The 18,909-nt window shown below is 40.3% G+C and overlaps 1 protein-coding gene across 4 annotated transcripts in view; it reads left to right on the forward strand.

Moving 5' to 3' along the window:
• The first annotated feature begins 251 nt into the window (after positions 1-251).
• clip1a (CAP-GLY domain containing linker protein 1a) overlaps positions 252-18,909 on the forward strand; it is a 32,864-nt gene continuing 14,206 nt past the window's right edge. For 2 of the 4 annotated variants that reach the window (XM_077599937.1, XM_077599940.1), the window contains exons 1-14: positions 252-413; positions 3,529-3,809; positions 4,060-4,592; positions 5,447-5,571; positions 6,327-6,543; positions 7,187-7,384; positions 8,244-8,335; positions 8,406-8,466; positions 14,715-14,819; positions 15,674-16,405; positions 17,130-17,249; positions 17,758-17,815; positions 18,019-18,175; positions 18,306-18,471. In XM_077599937.1, the coding sequence (XP_077456063.1) occupies positions 3,719-3,809; positions 4,060-4,592; positions 5,447-5,571; positions 6,327-6,543; positions 7,187-7,384; positions 8,244-8,335; positions 8,406-8,466; positions 14,715-14,819; positions 15,674-16,405; positions 17,130-17,249; positions 17,758-17,815; positions 18,019-18,175; positions 18,306-18,471 (2,655 nt within the window). In that variant the 5' untranslated portion in view covers positions 252-413; positions 3,529-3,718. Of the gene's footprint in view, positions 414-3,528; positions 3,810-4,059; positions 4,593-5,446; positions 5,572-6,326; positions 6,544-7,186; positions 7,385-8,243; positions 8,336-8,405; positions 8,467-14,714; positions 14,820-15,673; positions 16,406-17,129; positions 17,250-17,757; positions 17,816-18,018; positions 18,176-18,305; positions 18,472-18,909 lie in introns of those variants that run through there. The other 2 variants (XM_077599938.1, XM_077599939.1) reach the window with 2 other exon arrangements.

An 18,909-nucleotide genomic window follows, 5' to 3' on the forward strand; every position in this document is an offset into this window, starting at 1 on the left:
TGATTCAGGTTTGATTTAAAAAAAATACTTGTAGATGGACAGTAGAATATCCGGCGTTTATGTAAAGCTATATCATTTAAAATCCGTCAAAACCTGTGCTGTTGACAGTCATTCCAAAGTATGAATCCAATAGATTATTATGCAAATGTATAGTTAATAGTACTGACGCAAAATGGCCGACGAGAGACGACGCGCATCCCGTCAACTCGCAGAATGCACCAGAATTCTAGGCCAAATATAATCATCTATACACGCACTTACGGCAACGTCACAGAGACAAAACTCACATTTGTCGCAAACCTCGACTCGGTGCTGAATTTGTTGGCCGAGTGAGCCGCCGAGGCAGCAGGAAGCATAAAACTCCTTCTTTTACTTGGAAGACACGGATTTATTAGCCCGGCACGCGTATACAGGTTAGTATTCGCTCAACGTCAAGTCATTTTTAGTCGCAGTTTCAGTACGATTTAAGTAGATAGCGGCTTTAAGAGGGTAGACGCTTGGTTGAAGTTGTCCAGGTAAGTCCACGACTTTTCTTGAGGCGTCAACTCGGCTAATGGCTAACGGTACGTCGCTTTCGGCTTGTCGCTCCGGCCTCGCCTACCGCTTCTACGGACAAACTAAGTAACATCGGCGTTGTGTTTAATATTCAAAATACACTACGAGTGTTACGTAGTGATAAAGATTGTACTTTGTATTCGGTACGAGCGAAAAATGCCGCCCCCGGAGATGCCTGAGTGACATTGCGGAGAGTTTTGGCTGTCTTTGAGTGACACTTCGCCGGGGTCGTTATTATTCTGTGTTCGCGGGTGGGCTGCCGCAGTATTTGAATTAAAAATGTAATGGTTTTTTTTAATGACATGTAGCTGTTAGCTCGATTAAATGTGCTTCCTTAAAGACAGGCGACGTCCACTGGCTTCCCGACTCGGTGTAAACGTCAGCGAACCACTAAAACCCGAACCACGTAATCTCACGCCCCGTTTTTCCACGTTTATTTTTGCAGTGAAATGTCACGTCATGTGAGGCCAATTTAATCCCTTTTCTCCATTTTATGAGAGTAAAAACCTTGCAAAAAAGTCGGAAACTTTCTCATGGAATTATTTTGGACTAATCCAAGAATTCGGAAAATTTTACCTGGGAGGGATCATTCATTGCATTATTTTTCAGGCATATATATAACATCCAATATTTGACGTCATGTTGCAGTAACTACTGTAATATTTCAAAATTCATATCACAACCCTAAAATACAGCAGGGTAATTTTGTAATGTAGTGTTTCAAAACCAAAACTGCATTTTAGTTATGTTTCAGTCTGAAATTTTGGAGTGCCTTTAATAACTATGAAAATAACTAAAAATTGTTTGACACGCCTGGTCTGCACAATCAGGATGAATTAAAAATGCTATTTTTGTATCTTCAAGATAGCAAATGAACGATAAAATTCATTAAAATCATTCAATCCAGTTGAAATAAGCATGACAACGTTAGACAATACAATTGACACAATACAATACAAAAGACAATTTCTGTACCAGTACAATCAGACATTTACAGTATAGAAATACACACCCACAAACAAATCCAAGATTTGTAGTGAGACCGAAGATTGAAAGCTGGCCATCCTGGCCGACCCAGTTTAACCGGTGCGCTCTAGTTTTAACCCAACACCTCAAGCGATGAACGACCTCAGATCCCGCCTGAAAGAACTTGCGCAGCATAAAACTACAAAACGTAGTAAGCGGCCTGTCCACTTAACGGTCGATCAAATGTTGAATGTGGTCCATAGAAGTCATGTTATGCTGTGTGTGAGCATTCAAGTGAAATGATCCACTTAACTTGGAGACTTGCCCACCACAGTCGTGTTAATCTTTTGGCCATGCCCTAATCTGAGGCTGCAGGGGATATCGGGAAGCAAGGCCATGAAGCACTCAAATATACGGCTAAACTGGCACTGCAGAGTCGAAAAAAAATGCTGAGTTTAATTGAAGCTTCCGAAACGTTGCATTAAAATCGCTTGTGAAATTTGGATAATTTATTTCGCAACAGGTACGTTTCCGATACTTCGTGCAGCCGAAAGAACACCTGCGAAAGCATCAAAAATACAGCTGTGTGTGAAGGATAACATAACATAATATTGTATCTTCAAAGATGTCTCAAAAAAGCAAACAAGGTCATATTTGAAGTACTTATTTGGAGCAATCTTTGAATTTAGATTCATTTGGAAATGCTTTTTAGCATTGGCACAAAGTGGGCTTAGACACTTTTGTCGTAGATAGACATAAGGTAATGACATTTGAAATTATTTTTTTATTTATCCAAAAGTCCTTCTATCGTCTCCTCATCCGGAATAGAATTGAACCCTTGATTGTCACTAGCCATGTGGCTATCTTTTTACTGTAAAAGAGTTTCAAGAGAGACCGTGTTTTCCATCAGATGAAGCTTGAAGATACCACCAGGAGAGTTTGATGGGGGCAATAACTGTGCTGGTATATCGTTTGGCCTTTTGGCGGGTATTTTTAGGCACCTAAAAGCCCTCTGATGCACTTACAGGAACAACATGCCTTCCAACAAAGCTGCCTTGCATGATTCAATGACCCTATTTACCCCAGCGTAGGGGCGTCAAAACATTTTCCACGAGAGCTCATAACAGGAAAATGGAAGGATGCCATTCCTAATATGTCAATACTAATTTTGTAATCATTACATCGGAAATTTCATCCTCGAATGCTTCACAGTTCCACTGTAATCAAGGACAAACGGCGACGTTTTCGCGAGAACACGTAATGTAGCAGAAACACAGGCAGCTCCCATGGAACGTTTCCAGGGAAAAAATTGTCCACATCATTTATAGCACTTGTACAAATGTATGAAATTATCTGATTATCAAGTGCAATAGTTCATGAATCCACTCCATTTGATACTACAGTAATACCTCACCTTGTTTATCGAACCTATTTCCAAGACCTGTCGCAATAGGTGAATAGCCGCAATGTTTTTATGGTGTCTTTTTAATATTATTGAAACTTTTAAAACCCTCTATGTACTATTATTTAACACCCCAAGGTAGACACTGCCACCCACAGTGGCCAGTTAAATAAGATCCAATTGTCTTTGTCACCTTGCAGTTTCGTGCATGTCTTCTTTTTATGCGCGTATAAGCCGTACCCTCGATTCAGTCATTTTTTTTGTCCGACCAATACGGCTTATATGCGAGTAAATACAGTATATGTGCTTGGTGCATAAATCATGTTTTTGTAGTTTTATGTATTTGAATGAATGATCTGTGGCTTAAAAAGTGATTTAGACAAAAATGAATAAATAATTTAGTAAATTAAAATACTATAAATTATTTCACTATTGTTGTTATGGTAAAATGGGTTTTAGGCCAATAACCGCGGCAAGAAATCAACGTACGATGTACTCGATTATAATGCTAGTGGTGATTAGTCTTTTAGCTTGGATACAGTCTTGCTTTTTGGGTGGATGGTTAAGTTCAACCTCTAATAAATGTTTTTTCTTCTTCCCTCAAGGTGCCCCTTCCAGGAAGCCTTGTTTTTTTTAACTTCCTACTCCCCTTTCCTGTTAGTTTCTTTCCCCTCTTTTTGTTCTTTTCGCATCACCATCCCAAAGCCTTCACCTGGTGGCTTACATGGTCAACATTGGGACCGCGCCCCTTGACGGACCTTTACCTCACACGTCCAGCTAATCATTTGAAGAAGCATGAGCTTTGCCAAGACCCCTGGGCTCAAAGGACCCAGTAAAATAGCGAAGGCATCAGGAACTGCCGCACCCAAGACCAGCACTGTCACAGGTAGCCTGCATACTTTGATTATTGAACATACAGTTGAAGGCAGAATTTTACACTCTGCAAAAACACCCATTGATTCCACTGTCTGAAGTCAAATCAGACTAAACCTCTCATGTTTCAGGTCAGTCAGGATTACTGAAATTATTTATATAGTAGGTTGTTGGTACTAATCAACATTGTAGGTGCTCTCAGCTGTCATTGATCCTGATGAATGGAGACTTGGTCATTTTGAATTTTTTTTCTTTCCTAACAGGAATTAAAGCTTCTGCAACAGACAAATCAGCTCCTGGCCTGGAAGACAACCACCATAATGACTTCCAAATGGGAGAGCGCGTCTGGGTCAACGGCACCAAACCGGGCCTTATTCAGTTTTTGGGAGAAACCCAGTTTGCCCCGGGACAGTGGGCGGGCATCGTTCTGGACGAGCCAATCGGGAAGAACGACGGATCGGTGGCGGGTGTGCGCTACTTCCAGTGCGAGGCCCTTCGAGGGATTTTTACCCGGCCATCCAAACTGTCACGCACCGAGGGGGAAGTTGACGGCAATCAGACGGCGCCGCCCTCCCGCGCCGCCTCACCCACCCTGTCGGTTAGCAGCGTGACCTCCCATGTACCCGCCAGCAAATCCTTAGCAGCCAAAAAGGCCTCTGCTTCGAACTCTTCCACCACGCCGGCCGCTGTGTCTTCAAATTTGGCATGTGCCAACAGCGGCTCCGTCTCCAACCTGTCAGAGAGTGGCTCGGTCAAGAAAGGAGAACGAGAGCTCAAGATCGGAGACCGTGTCTTGGTAAATATTGTCTCTGTCCGTTTTCTCCAAAAATAGCTTTAGCCTGTTAGCATTTTCAATGTGCAGTCGTACTTTGAGATAGTAGGTTAACAATTACAAATCCGATTTTTTTTTTTAAATTATTGAAATATGCTTTTCAAATGTTGTCATACAATTTAATATGATTGCAATGTTTTTACAAAGGATATCGATAGTCATTAGCATGAAGTAACAAAATAATAAATAGGAAACAAGTAGAAATAATGTGATGGACATCAGTTTTTGATGCTTCTTCCCCCCAGAAATTTGTTAGAAAAAAGCTGGCAAACCTGAAATAAATGTATTTACATTTTAAAATTGATAGTATTAAGTATTTTAATATTAAATATAGAAAATAGATAAACATATGGCCTGGTATATAGATGTATATGTAGACTCAAGTTTGCCCACCATTTCAGAATTATGCCACAAGAAAACGTTCCTTTAATTGAACTTGTTTTTTGTTTTGTTTTTTAATTGTGAAGTGCAATTTACCCTTTCATATGTGGGTCAACAGCATTTTTAAATCGAATGGTGTCATTTAGGATTTTATTTTAGCAAAGAAGATTACAGTTAACTCTTGATTTTTGGCAGGCTTTAGGGAACATCCCCCAATGTTCACAAATGAGAAAAAGGACAAACTCTTAAATTATGTTTAGGTTATAGATTAAATTTGTCTAATGAGCTGTATACCCATCTGATCAATGTTTAACATTTACCTCAGCTGGTAAGAGGAAGAAAAATCTATTGATGTCATACGTGTCTTTATTAATCCACAACTATGTAGGGGCTTGAATGCAAGTTCACGTTTACCCGCCTCTCTTTTTTCCCCTCAGGTGGGCGGAACCAAGGCAGGAGTGGTTCGCTTTATCGGAGACACGGATTTTGCAAAAGGCGAGTGGTGCGGAGTGGAACTCGATGAACCTTTGGGGAAGAATGATGGCGCCGTGGCAGGCACAAGGTACAAATCACAGGCTTCATAGATTTAAAAATGTCTGCTTTCGGCCTTGAATTTCAAATGTGCCAAGGGTCAGTCCATAACATTTTTGGGGCCAGCATAAAAATACAAAGGACATTTGCAGGAAGCTTCTATCACAATTCAGACAAACACATAGATAGCCAAAGACCAGATCCTAATGTCATTCTGTGGGACACATCTATTAAATTGATAGCTGATACTTAATACGGTATATGTCCAATCTGTTTTCATTTGGAAATTTTTGGTGATCATTCCCTGTTGACTCCTCCCAGATGGATTGGACATCCATCACTATATATGGCACCTCATTATCATTTCCTGCTAGTCCTCACAATAGCTTGGATGTCCATTTCCGTCAGTGGCCTTTGACTTCTGGGTGCACGCCACCAAGAACACTGAGAATGACAACAATGTCAAATGTTTTCATTTCATCTGCATATTATTAAACCCTTATATGAACCTGTTAGAGATCTCTGCAATACAATGGGATAAATCAGTGTTTCACACTGCAGATTTTACTTTCACAACATATTTCTTAAATGGGCTGCTGAATGTACAAAAAAATGTGTTAGGGTTTAATTTAACTTGCAACAGATACCAATGCATCCATTAGGTTACATTATGTTGACATATATAGAGCAAGTCCAATTGTAATAGTCTGGGAAAATAATTAGAATTTCAAAACAAAATGAAACGGATAATTTTAGCTACTGCTATACATTTGGTCTCTTCTGCAGATACTTCCAGTGCCAGCCCAGGTATGGCTTGTTCGCGCCAGTGCACAAGGTCACGCGTATCGGCTTCCCCTGCACCACGCCAGCAAAAGCCAAAGTGGCTACTCGCAAAGCTGCTGCTACACCGGGAAGCCTGAAGCGCAGCCCCAGCGCCTCTTCCATCAGTACCATGAGCTCTATTGCCTCGTCTGTCAGTGCCAAGCCAAGTCGCTCGGGCCTGGTGAGATACTCAATAATCATAGTCAAATCGGGTCCTGTCACAGCCACACCACACCAATCTACATTCAAATGGGTATACAGTAATCCCTCAAATATCGTGGATAATGTAGACCAGACATGGGTGCGATAAACGAAAAACCGCGAAGTAGGATCACCCCTATTTATAACTTGCTGAGTCCTAGTAGCAAGTGGAAGATAGGGGGAGTTGGTTCTGCTTACAGCATTCAGTGTGGTTTTTCACATTTTAAAGAACTTAAAAAAATATTTACATTTTTATGAATAAAAAATAAATAAATAAATCCCTGGAAAAAAATCTACGATGTAGTGAAGCCACGAAAGTTGAAGCCGTGATATTCGAGGGATTACTGTACTGCTTTTAAAAAAAATGCATACATGTAAAAAAAAATGTAATTACAATTTTTATTACTTACAACAAATTAGTGTGACTCAATTTGCTACAAATAACTGCTTAAAGTAATTTGGGATTGGCCCCAGCAAATTCTAAAGGGGACCTTTGTGAGTATAAGCGTACATGTGTTTTTTTAAAAGATATATATATATATTATTGATTTATTGTTATGGTGAAGCTCTACTTAATTTTCATATGCTGATTTTTATGGAAGACTGTTTTCTCCTGTTCTCAGCTGACGGAAACGTCATCCCGGTACAACCGCAAGATCTCAGGCACCACCGCCTTACAGGAGGCTTTGAAGGAGAAACAGCAGCACATTGAGCAGTTAATGGTGGAGAGGGATATGGAAAAGGCTGAGGTGGCCAAAGCCACAAGCCACGCTGGAGAGATGGAGCAGGAAGTCACTCTGCTCAGGGATGACCAGGAACAGGTAATTAAGCTGAAACCCTTAACTAATGAAATACAGCAGAAATGACATTACAATTCAACATTTGTGAAACTAAATGCATTTCCAATGGACTCCTCACATGTGGGAGGTGCCAATGAAGTCAGACTCGAAGGTGATGGATGAAACGCTAGATGTTGAATATCATCTCTATCAGGGAAGGAGCCCGAGAACTTGCTCATGTACACCCAAACACAAAGAATGGAATCTCGGCAATGATTTCTTTTCGGGTGCAGACACCAATGTCAAGTGTTGGGTGGTCTCAAGCACGTCTCAGGGCAAGGTGTTGGCAGGAAGAGCGGCAAATAGTTATGGAATGGAATGGGTAACTTTATTGTCAATGTACAACAAAATGCGTTGCAGGTACAGCCCGACTGAGACAGGTATAACATGACTGATATTGGGTGGACTGGCTATTTACCGTTATTAGCGTGCATTCATAAATTGCATGTCAGATTGGACTTGGCCCGGGTTAATGTCAGCCATTGGTACGTTTGGTCTATGAGGCCTCTGTAGATATTTAAGGCAAGAAGGAGGAGAGTTGTTATTTGAGGGGAGGATGCGGCATCAATGATTCAAGCTGTATTTTAACTGTATAACAATATTTGCCCCCCAAAGATTATTCCTGTGTTTGAGTGAATCTCATGCTAGAAATAAACACGAATAAAGTGCTTTAGTGGTATTTGAACACAAAAGTTAGTCTTGCAACGAAATAGTGCAGTGTTGTTGTTGTTGCTCAAGAGTGCTTATTGCCATGCTTTATTTATGAAGTTCAAGTCAGCGTTGCCCAAAGTATTATTTATGCTCTTTTGCTTTATGGTGTCTTTGTTTATCCTTTTGAAAGATGGAGGCCAAGATGGATCAATTACGTGCTTTGGTGGAGGCGGCTGATAAAGATAAAGTCGAGCTACTCAATCAGCTGGAGGAGGAACGGAGGTAAGCCTAGGTGTTGAATTTAGCACTCTGTGAACAAGGTTTCAAGTTAAGCATTTGTTTCTGCAAATAGGAAGGTTGAGGACCTTCAGTTCCGTGTTGAAGAAGCGTGCATCACCAAAGGGGACCTTGAGGTATGTTCTCAACACATGTTTGCAATGAATGTGTTCCATTTTTGTTTTGGGATGATTTCATACATTCAGTACTTCACAAAAAGCATAAAAAACCCTTTCTCGTCGAATCTAGTAGACCTCTTTACACAACTATTAAAATACTCACTGTTTAACCTAAGAAAAGTTGCTATTTTCTTCAAGCATGAAAAAAATAAATGCATTAGTTCTTGGGACTATATTAATAGACTTTCTGGAGTCTATGCTCTTCATGTCCTGGCTGTGTACGTCAGCCCAACAAGGGCTCCATTCTTTTTCCCATCGTACCGACCTTTCCTTCGACACCCCTTCATACCCGGCTGCCGTTAATTTGAAATGGCCTTTTGGCTTGTCAAGATAATTGTTATATCTACATTCCTTGGGCAACAATATTTTCAGTGCTCAATAAGTTATTTGCATTGTCCACATTCATTCATTTTGCCTTGTCATGACTCTGAGATTTTTTTTTGACAATCTTTAACAACCATTTGAGAAGGGTTCATGAAATTGGCGTGGAGCAAGGATAGAGGGAAACTGCTTTTATGTCCCATTTCACCGCTAAAGTGACCTTGAAGCCGCAACCCTGCCAGCAGGATTGCTGACATAGGAGGAGTTTGTTGGGGGCTGCTGGGATGGATGAGGTATTCCGGTAGCGCTGCCAAACAGTGGGTCCGAATGCCAACGTGAAACTGCCCGGGGTCTCCGAAATGGCAGGTCATGAGTAAAAAAGGGCACTGGGATTCACAGCTGCTCAATTGCAGCGACTAAAAATTGTGTGTACAGTCATAAATAAACACATTTGTCATTTAAAAACAAATGTTTGGGGTTCTTTATCACCCAAATTGCTGATTAGTGAGTTGGCATTTCTATGTAAAAATCTGTATTGTGGTGTTTTGGACCATTTCATGCCCAGATCAGTTGGGCTTGATGGTTACCGACCATGGACAGCTAGTTTCAGATCACTCCACTGATTTTAAATGATATTTAGGGGGGACTGGGATGGTCCTCCTTGTACTTACTCATGTGCATGAGTACTAGATTTTGAGCCATGGTGCGGATTGTAATATTGTTGTAATATTTAGCGCTGGTGTAACTTCAACGTTGTGATTGATTGCCAGGGATTTGTTGATATTAAGTGGAATCCATGCAAGTCCTTTGTTTTTAACATGATTCTCAATAACAGGACCTGCCCCATGGCATGATGGATCCACGACCAGATTTTATTATGTGTGGAAAGTACTTTTATCGGAATGCCGTGTTCTTTACTCACCATGAGTAACAGCCTTTGTTATTACCAAATAATTTAATCTTTACACAGTATTTTGTTCCAAAAGGAAAATGGGTTACCCAAATGTGCTTTTGCATACCTCAAGCAAGTTTGTTTGTGGGATGTGTGCACAAAAGTCTTCTTTTGCATCATGATCTTTCCCGTAGAGCTTCTTCTCATGCAAAGCGCACTGAATTGCTGAACCGTGAGACCACCTGCACCAGAAATGATGTTGGGGTCATTTTGTGCTGGTCTTTGTATTTGACCATTCATACCATCTTTTGCCTTGGCACCTGATATTTATCTCGGTCTGTACTTCTGGCCTCAGAATTGGGTTTGTTCTTCTATTTATCAATTTGCTTTTCATAGTGGAAAAAACATTTTGTGGCATTCCCTCAAAGCATGATGTTGAAAAATCTCAGGTATTTGGAGTGCCATTTTGTGGCTCCTCATGCTGCCAGTATTTGCTAGAAATTTAAGGACAAACATAACATGCAATTGAACACCTTTTCTCAAGATTACATGTCTTTCTATGAGGTTGAAAGGTTGATAAGATCACATGACATTTTTGGTTTCCAATTAACTGGTGCTGTTAAGTTACAGGTATTCAAATCATTAAATTGACAAAGGTGCTTATATACTTTCCAACTTCATTTAGACCAATAAACTTAAATAAATGAATTTGCTGATCCAACACCCAATGGTTTATTATTAAAAATAGCGCCACTTCTCAGTGGCGCCCAAACTTTTTCATCCCACTTTTTTTGCTGCATGTCTTCAAATTGATTAACATGTTGTTTAACATCGGACACATATTGGTAAAACACTTCAAATTAAGTTTCCCCTTGAGTTATTTTGTAATGTCCAAATAATAAGTTCATTATATTGTGGGCTTCATGGAACAGCAGCTGTATTGATGGTTGCATCCTTTGTAATTTATTGCCAAGCTTATTCAAATTAGAGAAACATGCCATTTACAGTATATTTGAATCATGTGCTTCATGAAGCTTTTGCGCTGCAATATTCCACCTGTTGTAGAAGCTGATCTGATTCCTGGATTTTTCATTTATTTCCACAGCGGAGACTGACTTGGTTTGAATCAGAAGGATTCAGACTAAAGCTTTAAAACCAGACCACCAGGGTTAGGATGCACCTTTTACCCTTTTTCCTTCCTAGAATGTGTGCACTAACCGTTTATGAAAGGCGCATGCAGCTTCACTTCCCCCCCTCAAAAAATAACTAAAAAAGGTCCAACAAATGTGTGTTATGGCCACTAATGCTGTACCTAGTTGCCTCATTTTAAGTGATGTTATAGCATCATCTCCTCTTCACTCTTGTCCTCGTCCCTTAAATTATATTTTTTAGTTTTCTCATTTTCTTCCCATGTTGTTCCAGCATGTACATGGAATCACAGGAGTTGCTCCCCAGTTTGTCCCACCCTCCCAGACACCTAAAATATATTATAGTGCCTTCACAAAAATTCTGATTCGCATTACAGTTTCCTCATATCGTGGGTGTTAGATTTTAGTAGGGTTATACCATTTGAGAAAGGAATCATTGTGACTTTCCTGATGATTTTGCTTCGATTCACGAAGATGTAAGAGGTCTCATCCCAACGTTCACGATGTAGTGTCCGGTTTACACACATGACAGCAAATTTTATCATACTTCAGTGGTACCTCGAGATACGAGCTTAATGCGTTCCGGGACTGAGCTCGTATGTCGATTTATTCGTAACTCAAACGAACGTTTGCCATAGAAATGAACTAAAACAATTTAATTTGTTCCAACCCTCTGAAAAAAACACCAAAAACAGGATATTGGATTGGAAAAACATTTTTATTTGTTCTAATTCGCCACCTAGTAACAAAGTAACAAATAACTAGTGGTTTAATAGTACTAAAATGTGTTTAATAGTATCCTAAAATTAGACGGATTTCGCGTAGGGGAGAGAGGGACAGAGAGGAGGGGACTTTTTGCACGGCAACGTGCTCGTAACATAACAAACAAATTTAAATGAACTTGGATTACGATGCAGACACACTCAAAAATAAATTTAATAAAACCTTACACTGATCTTAATTCTAATTTTGTTTTAAATTTTGATACCTTCTCCCGGGTTGGCTCTATTTGCCCCGCCTCACCCTGACTTTCAGATGCAAGCTATCGTTTCCAAAATATTCCGAAAATGATGCCCACAAATGTCCTCACAATAGGATAACGCACGACCACTTGCCAACGAGAAGTAGTATACACGGCATTCGCACTGACTAACGGTGGAAAAAAAAAACACTGAAAAAATGCAACACTCCGCCCAGTGCTCGTAGACACATTACACGAGGGAGGTGCTCGCAGAGACATTACACGAGGGAGTTGCGGGGAGAGACAGTGCCCATGATTTTCTTATGAGCAGCATCTCGCGTCCGCTGTCTGCTCGTAGATCAAAATTTGTCTCGCATCTCAAGATAAATATTTGCTCCAAATTTGACTCGTATCTCAAATTGCTCGTATGTCGGGGCACTCGTATGTCGAGGTACCACTATACTCTTAACAGTGATGTTTATCAGCTAGGCTTAATAGCTAAGCAAAGTGTTTCTACAACGTAGTCAATCAGCATGATCGTACGCTCACACAGACCCAAAGGTGCGGCGAGTACATTGCCCTGCACTGGCATTCTCAGTAATACAAAATTAATTAATTAAATGAGGTGGGGGGACTAATTACGATACGCCTCTTTCCCAGGTTTAAAATTGCTTTTAAAGACGCATATCCCTCTCTCTGACATTTTAACTTACCCTTTATGGTATTTTCACATATCAATCTGATAGGAACATTTAATTTTTTCCTTTGTGTTTTTGTCATCACATCTTTGAACTTCTTTTCCTTTTTCTGGATGGCTTTTCTCTTTTGCATCTTAAATGTTTTTGTGGACTGTAGGGGCTGACATCTTGAGGTGGGGGATCCAACACCTCGTGTAGTGTCACATATTGCCAATTTTGAGCCGCTGATGCCTTATGACCACGTCACGGGAAATCTGAAGTGTCACAATTTTTGCTTGTCGTTCGTTCCACATGGTGTGACATCCAATGTGTTCCTATGACTTTTGGTTTCAGTCGAAGACGTAGAAATCTGATTTATATTCTGAGATTGAGGATTCCTGAGGCTGCTAACGTTGTGTTTGCTGGTTATTTGCATCCCATCATTTAAGTTTTATGGAAGCTTAAGTGAAAGGAAGCTGAATGTAGGCATAGCGTGCATTTTATTTTTCTACACACCTAAATCTGAGTGGTGAGATGCAGTTCTAAAAACAGTAGTTGTGACATACAACTTGTTACTTCACAATGTGTCCAAAAGTGTGTGATCTTGTTAGCCGCGCAGACTTCATTTGCAGTTACTGCAGTTAGTCTTATTAAAGTTGTCGTTTGACAAAAGACTTTTGGAAAGAAACATAGCTTTTGTTTAGTCTTCCATCCTTAACTGCATTTGACAGAAAATAAAATATAGTTTATATGGAAAACTTGATGTAATCCGAACCCCACCTTCATCACCAGGCATTGATTTGCATGTTTTTGATTATTTAAGGGAGCGATATGTAAGATTTTCACTTCACTTATTCATTAAATGGCGCTAATATTTCAACAGAGATTAAAGAAACATGATTTTAGGAAATAGTTCTCAATGGTTAAGATGAGATTTTCACATTTTTATAGTCGTTTGTCATCCCCAAAAAGTTTTTGTTTTGATTCTTTGTTTATACAACAAATGTCCCACCTTCTACCATCAGCCAATGCAGAGATCATTTCTTTCTTTTCATCTAGGTTGCCACAGCTTTGTAAACTAAGGTTTCTGCCACATTAGTCAGAATCGATTGTCATGAGGCAGTAGAGCAAAAAAAGTGTCATTCTGAATGTCAAATGAGTCAAGACAAATGACAAAAAACAAGAATATGCTGTATTTGAGATGCAGTTGAACTACAGAGACGGCTGATAAGAAGGAACAAATTAATGACATGCTGGTTTCACGATTTCTCCGAGGAAGTTGATCTACATTTGAGTTATGTTCCCGTATGGTAAATTGACATTTGGACTGTAAACAAAGTTGGCATGCTCCTGGTGACATTGTGTATTTTCTGGGTTCATTGATGTCGTCCAAACAGTCTTTATGCGGGCATGTATAAGTTAGTGCATAATTGAAATGGATGAATCGGTGCATTACGAAATACTATATTATGTCGCAGTGTGCTGATAGTTAAGAAAAGTGTGGTAGTTTATGTTTTGTACAGTGGTCAATTGACAGTGGCATAGATGGCATCTTTATCCTGATTTCCCGTAATGCAAATGGATAGAGAATTTATATATCTGTGGATGCTCGCAATGCCTTTAAAAAAATGAATTATTATTTGCCATTGTGCTGATAAGTTGTCGAGAAAAGCACTGTAGTTCTCTTCATAGCAAATCAAACAAATTTGGAGGTTGAACGCAGCTTTTTTTATTTTATTTTTTACTTTTCTTGTCTTAACCTACCTTGCTAAAAGCTCTAAGTTCACCTGATCAGTGTCTTTCCTGATTGAAATGCAATGATGCATAACGCTGCATGATTCTCCGTTTGTAAAGCGCTTGTCTGGCAACCCAAAGTGGAAGAAGATGTTGAGCGATTCAATATTCTAATAATGGTTGCATACCATTCTTAACCAACAGTCTTACATACTGCTCCTTTTTAAACTGCTGCATCTGAACATCCAAACTTCACATTTGCATTAACTGCTCTTTTCCTGCCTGCTTATTCACCTTCTTTGTACAACCCAAGTGTTGTGTCTTCCCATTTCCTCAACGATCATGCATGGGTCCATCCGTCCACCCGGCTTCTGACTGATCTACTTCCTGACCTTTCTGTGCTGTTCTAGCATGTGATTGTGGCACTGGTGTGTTCTCCTTCTCTTTCTCTCTGCCCCTTTTTTTACTAACAGACGCAGACCAGGTTGGAGCATGTCCACATTCAGGAGCTTGAACAGAGCCTGCACTTTGAAAAGACCAAAGCTGAGAAGCTCCAAAGAGACTTAGAAGACACTAGGGTAATGGATGCCGCTCCGTGTTAGAGTAGGGGGGAAAACAGGCGACCTTTGTGTGGGTTGCGCAAGGGGTAGGTAGGTACTGTGTTGTTTGAAATTGAATTATCTGTCAATGACTTAAAATATGATCGTTCTTGTCAGCTCATGGTGTCACTTTGGCACACTAGGCCACTTTTGTTGGGTATTTTCCTACTTTCCTGACCCCCAATAATGTTTAGATTGTTAATCTTCTGTTCATTGCTACGTGAGTATGGGAAGAAATGCAATTTTTTATTAGCGTGATATTTGTTTTGTGGCCATAAGTGGGTATGTTTAGTCAGGCAATGCCTGTTTAGAGAATGCACACATTTGGCTCACATTCAAATAGTTGATGTGGGGGAAAAAGAGATATATTTTCATTCTCTTCTCCGGAAAATGATTTTGTCAATTTCCTGGAAACCTCACTATCTTGTTGTCGGGCAAGGAGTTTTTATTTTTATTTATTTTTTTAATGTTTTTTTATAAATCTTGGATGTTGAAAAGAAAAGTTTTTAACTATGAATTATTTTTTAGAGCAATATTATCAGGTAAAACAAAAAAAACAGGCTTTGCACAGTTGAAATTCAGTGTTATCCATTCTAACAAGCTTGGAGTATTTAAGGTGCATGCTGAAATCACTAACACTTATTCATCACATTGCAAACACAATTAATTAAAACTCAATTACAATTACAAAACTAAAAAACTCTTTTGTTCTGGTTCATTTTGTTCTCCTGCCGAAATGTAGCTCCTCCGTTCGTTCACCCAACAAGGGTACCATTAATCAAGAAATAATTTTTGAGGGATAGTTTTAACCATAAAGATGTCTGCTTTTCAAGGTCGCCACTGTGTCGGAACGATCCCGCATCATGGAGTTGGAACGAGACCTATCGCTTCGCACCCGAGAGGTCGCCGACTTGCAACTCCGTGTCTCTTCCCAACAAGCTTCAGGTGACCCCGAGGGCGTCTCTCCCCTTCTTGAGGAGATCACTTCTCTAAGGGACCGACTGGCTTCGCTTGAAAATGAGCGTCGGGAGGAGCTGGCCGAGCTCCGGGAGAAGATGGAGTCCCAAGAAAAGGCATATGCCGAAGCGGCCGCTCAGCTCCAGGCCTCGGACATCAAGCTCTCTGGCGACAACGAGCAGCTGCGCATGCGCCTGAGTCAGGCGGACAAGGACAACACGGAGGTCCTGGAACGAATGAAAATGGAGCATAAGACGGTTGTGGAGGAAGCCGCCGCTGCCCATGCTCAGGAGATCTGTCGCCTGAATGAGCGCCTCGCCTCCCTGGCAGAAGACAAGGATCGCCTGGACGATGCACTGCGGTCCGGTGTGGACAAAGCCGAGAACCAACACCTGGTGGAGATGGAGGATGTATTTGGGAAGCTTCACGCTGCCGAGCTCAAGGTGAAAGAGCTGGAGGAGAAGGGAGCCCAGCTAGTGCGCCAGGCACAGGTCGATAAAGAAACCCAGGAGATGGTGGTTCAAATGGTTCGCACTTCGTGTTGTGCCCAAAGCAACCAGAAGGTGCAATTAGATCTTCAAAAGCAAGTCAGCTTACAAAATACTGAGGTGAGTTTTCCTCACGACCACTTTTGTGAAGAACAAATGATTTGTTTGTATTAAGTAGTTCTCCAGGACATGGTAAGTTCAAAATGGTGTTAGCCCTTTTAAACATTAAAATGTAGCCTCACTACACTCCTCCTCTGCGATTAGGCTATTTTTATGTCTTCAAATTTTGTTTTTCTCAAGACACTATCAAATAAGTCCCTGGATTTGTTGAGCAGCAAAAAGTGCAAGTTCAATTGTTGCTTCTGAACTGACAGGTTGAATTGATCTGATGGTTGTCTTGTCTCACTAGGGATTGGTCTTTTTCTCTCCAGAGATCAATTTTCAGTTGTAATTTCAGCCAAAATCTTGGAGTTCAAACTGACAGGACAGTCAAAGCTTCCATCATTTGGTGGTGGCTTCTTAAACATCACATTACATCAGGGGTGCTCATTATGTCAATCGCCAAGGTACTATTGGTAGATAGCCTGAGAAAGAGTAACATCTGATCCAGTCTGTTAGTTTCCTTTGGACCTAAACAATTTATGATCGTTAGGCTCCCATCAGGATCGAAGTGTGGTGCCGACAGCCTCGGCTAACGTAAACGACCTGTCGCAGCTGCTTTAAGTCGGGTGTTTTCTGTCACGTGTGCAAGTGAATGCTAGCAATGCTAGCACCAGGTACAACAAATATCTAGGTTCTTGATCCCCATATGTAAGGTTGTGTTTTTGTTTTTTTGGCTTAAAAGTTAGTTGGTGAACTGAGCTCACTGTTGGAGGGAAGACAAAAGGAAATCATTGCACTACAACAAAGTTTAACCAGTGTGGAGGAGAAAAAAGAAGCTATGGAGGAAGATCTTGGAGGCCTGGTGAGTTTGAGCTTTTGGATCTTTCACTCGTTCGATTCGTATGACTTACCCTCCCTCTTCAGATTAAGTTGGAAGGGAGATGAAAGAATGAATCAAAATGGAATTGATTGTAGACTGCAATGTTAATTCGTGCACTCACGAATCTTTGAGCTTGGAAATTCCATCATTTTCATGAAAATCAAACAATTCAATTAATACCTAAACACTAATTACTAGTATGCAAGCCATATTGTGCTTCCTTTTATCAGCATGAATTCCAGAAAATTGAGAGAAGAGTATCATTCATGGATTTTATGCAGCAAATTACAAATGTAGACCATTTTTTAGTACACTTGCAAATTGTAGTAACATTTGGTGAAAAGAATCTCATGTCCTTTAACGCCAACGACATGCAAAATCAGTTCTTGGAGGAATATACTAATGTCATCACAATGCATTATACATGTATTGCACTGCACACTTCCTGTTTTTAGTTTTCATAGTTTACAAGTATTTTCCTTACCTGCAGAAGGAGAAGTTGTCTGCAAGAACACAGGAGCAGATCAAATCAGCAGAAGCTATGCAAGGTAAATATGATCATTTATTTGGTCAACATTGCTCAGTCCATTTCATCGCACGTTAAGTCATTATCTTGGCATCCTCGCATCATTGAATCAGTCACTTAGAAGTCGTTTTAAGGGAAACCAAAGAACATGAGGTTGTTTTTTTTCTATTTTTGTATATGAACTATAAATTGTATCAACTCATTCTGTGACATGGGTCTTCTCAGAGCTAGAGAGGAAACTGGCATCCGCGGACCAGAAGCTGCGTCAACTTGCTGAAGACAAGAACAAATTGGAGAAAGAAATTTCTGACATGATTTCTGCATCCGGTGACAATTCCTTGCAACTGACCGAAATGAACAAAAATCTCCGGGAGAAAGAAAGGTGTTGGACACTATTCCATCAAAAGTCCTCCAAAATACAATTCAACTTAACCCTGTTCTCCTATCCTTTCTCTTTGTAGTATTTTAGCCCATTTCTCACATTTGGCATCTGTTTACCTTCCCTTACTCAGAAAGTTGGAGGAGTTGCAGAGTCAGTTGGATGAGGAAAAGAACAAGGTAGCCCACTCTAATGACCGACGTGAAAAGGAGCTGTCCAACAAAGAGGAGGAACTGCGTGTGGCACAAGACAGTCATGATGCTCAAACAAAAACTCTCCAGGACAAGATTGCAATATTGGTTAGTAGTCATATGATTCTTTTAAAGGATGAACATTATCAAATTATTTTTTTTTTTTAAATGGTTGTGTATAAATCTATTTGTCAATCTTGGGCGCTAAAGTTTGTTATATATTTTTTCCCCAACAAATGTTGGCTAATTTCCCCCCACATACATTTCTCAGCCAATGACTTATCACTCAAGCTATAATTCCTAAAACAGAATTAGTTTTCATTTTGATAAGTGTCACATACAGTGGTACCTCGACATACGAGTGCCCCGACATACGAGCAATTTGAGATACGAGTAAAATTTCGGGCAGATATTTATCTTGAGATACGAGACAAATTTTGACATACGAGCAGACAGCGGACGCGAGAGGCTGTCTCTCTCCCCGCAACTCCCTCGTATAATCTCTCTATGAGCACTGGGCGGAGCGCAGCATTTTTTTTCAGTGTT

The sequence above is a fragment of the Stigmatopora argus genome, chromosome 5 (assembly GCF_051989625.1).
Source record: "Stigmatopora argus isolate UIUO_Sarg chromosome 5, RoL_Sarg_1.0, whole genome shotgun sequence".
NCBI lineage: Eukaryota > Metazoa > Chordata > Actinopteri > Syngnathiformes > Syngnathidae > Stigmatopora > Stigmatopora argus.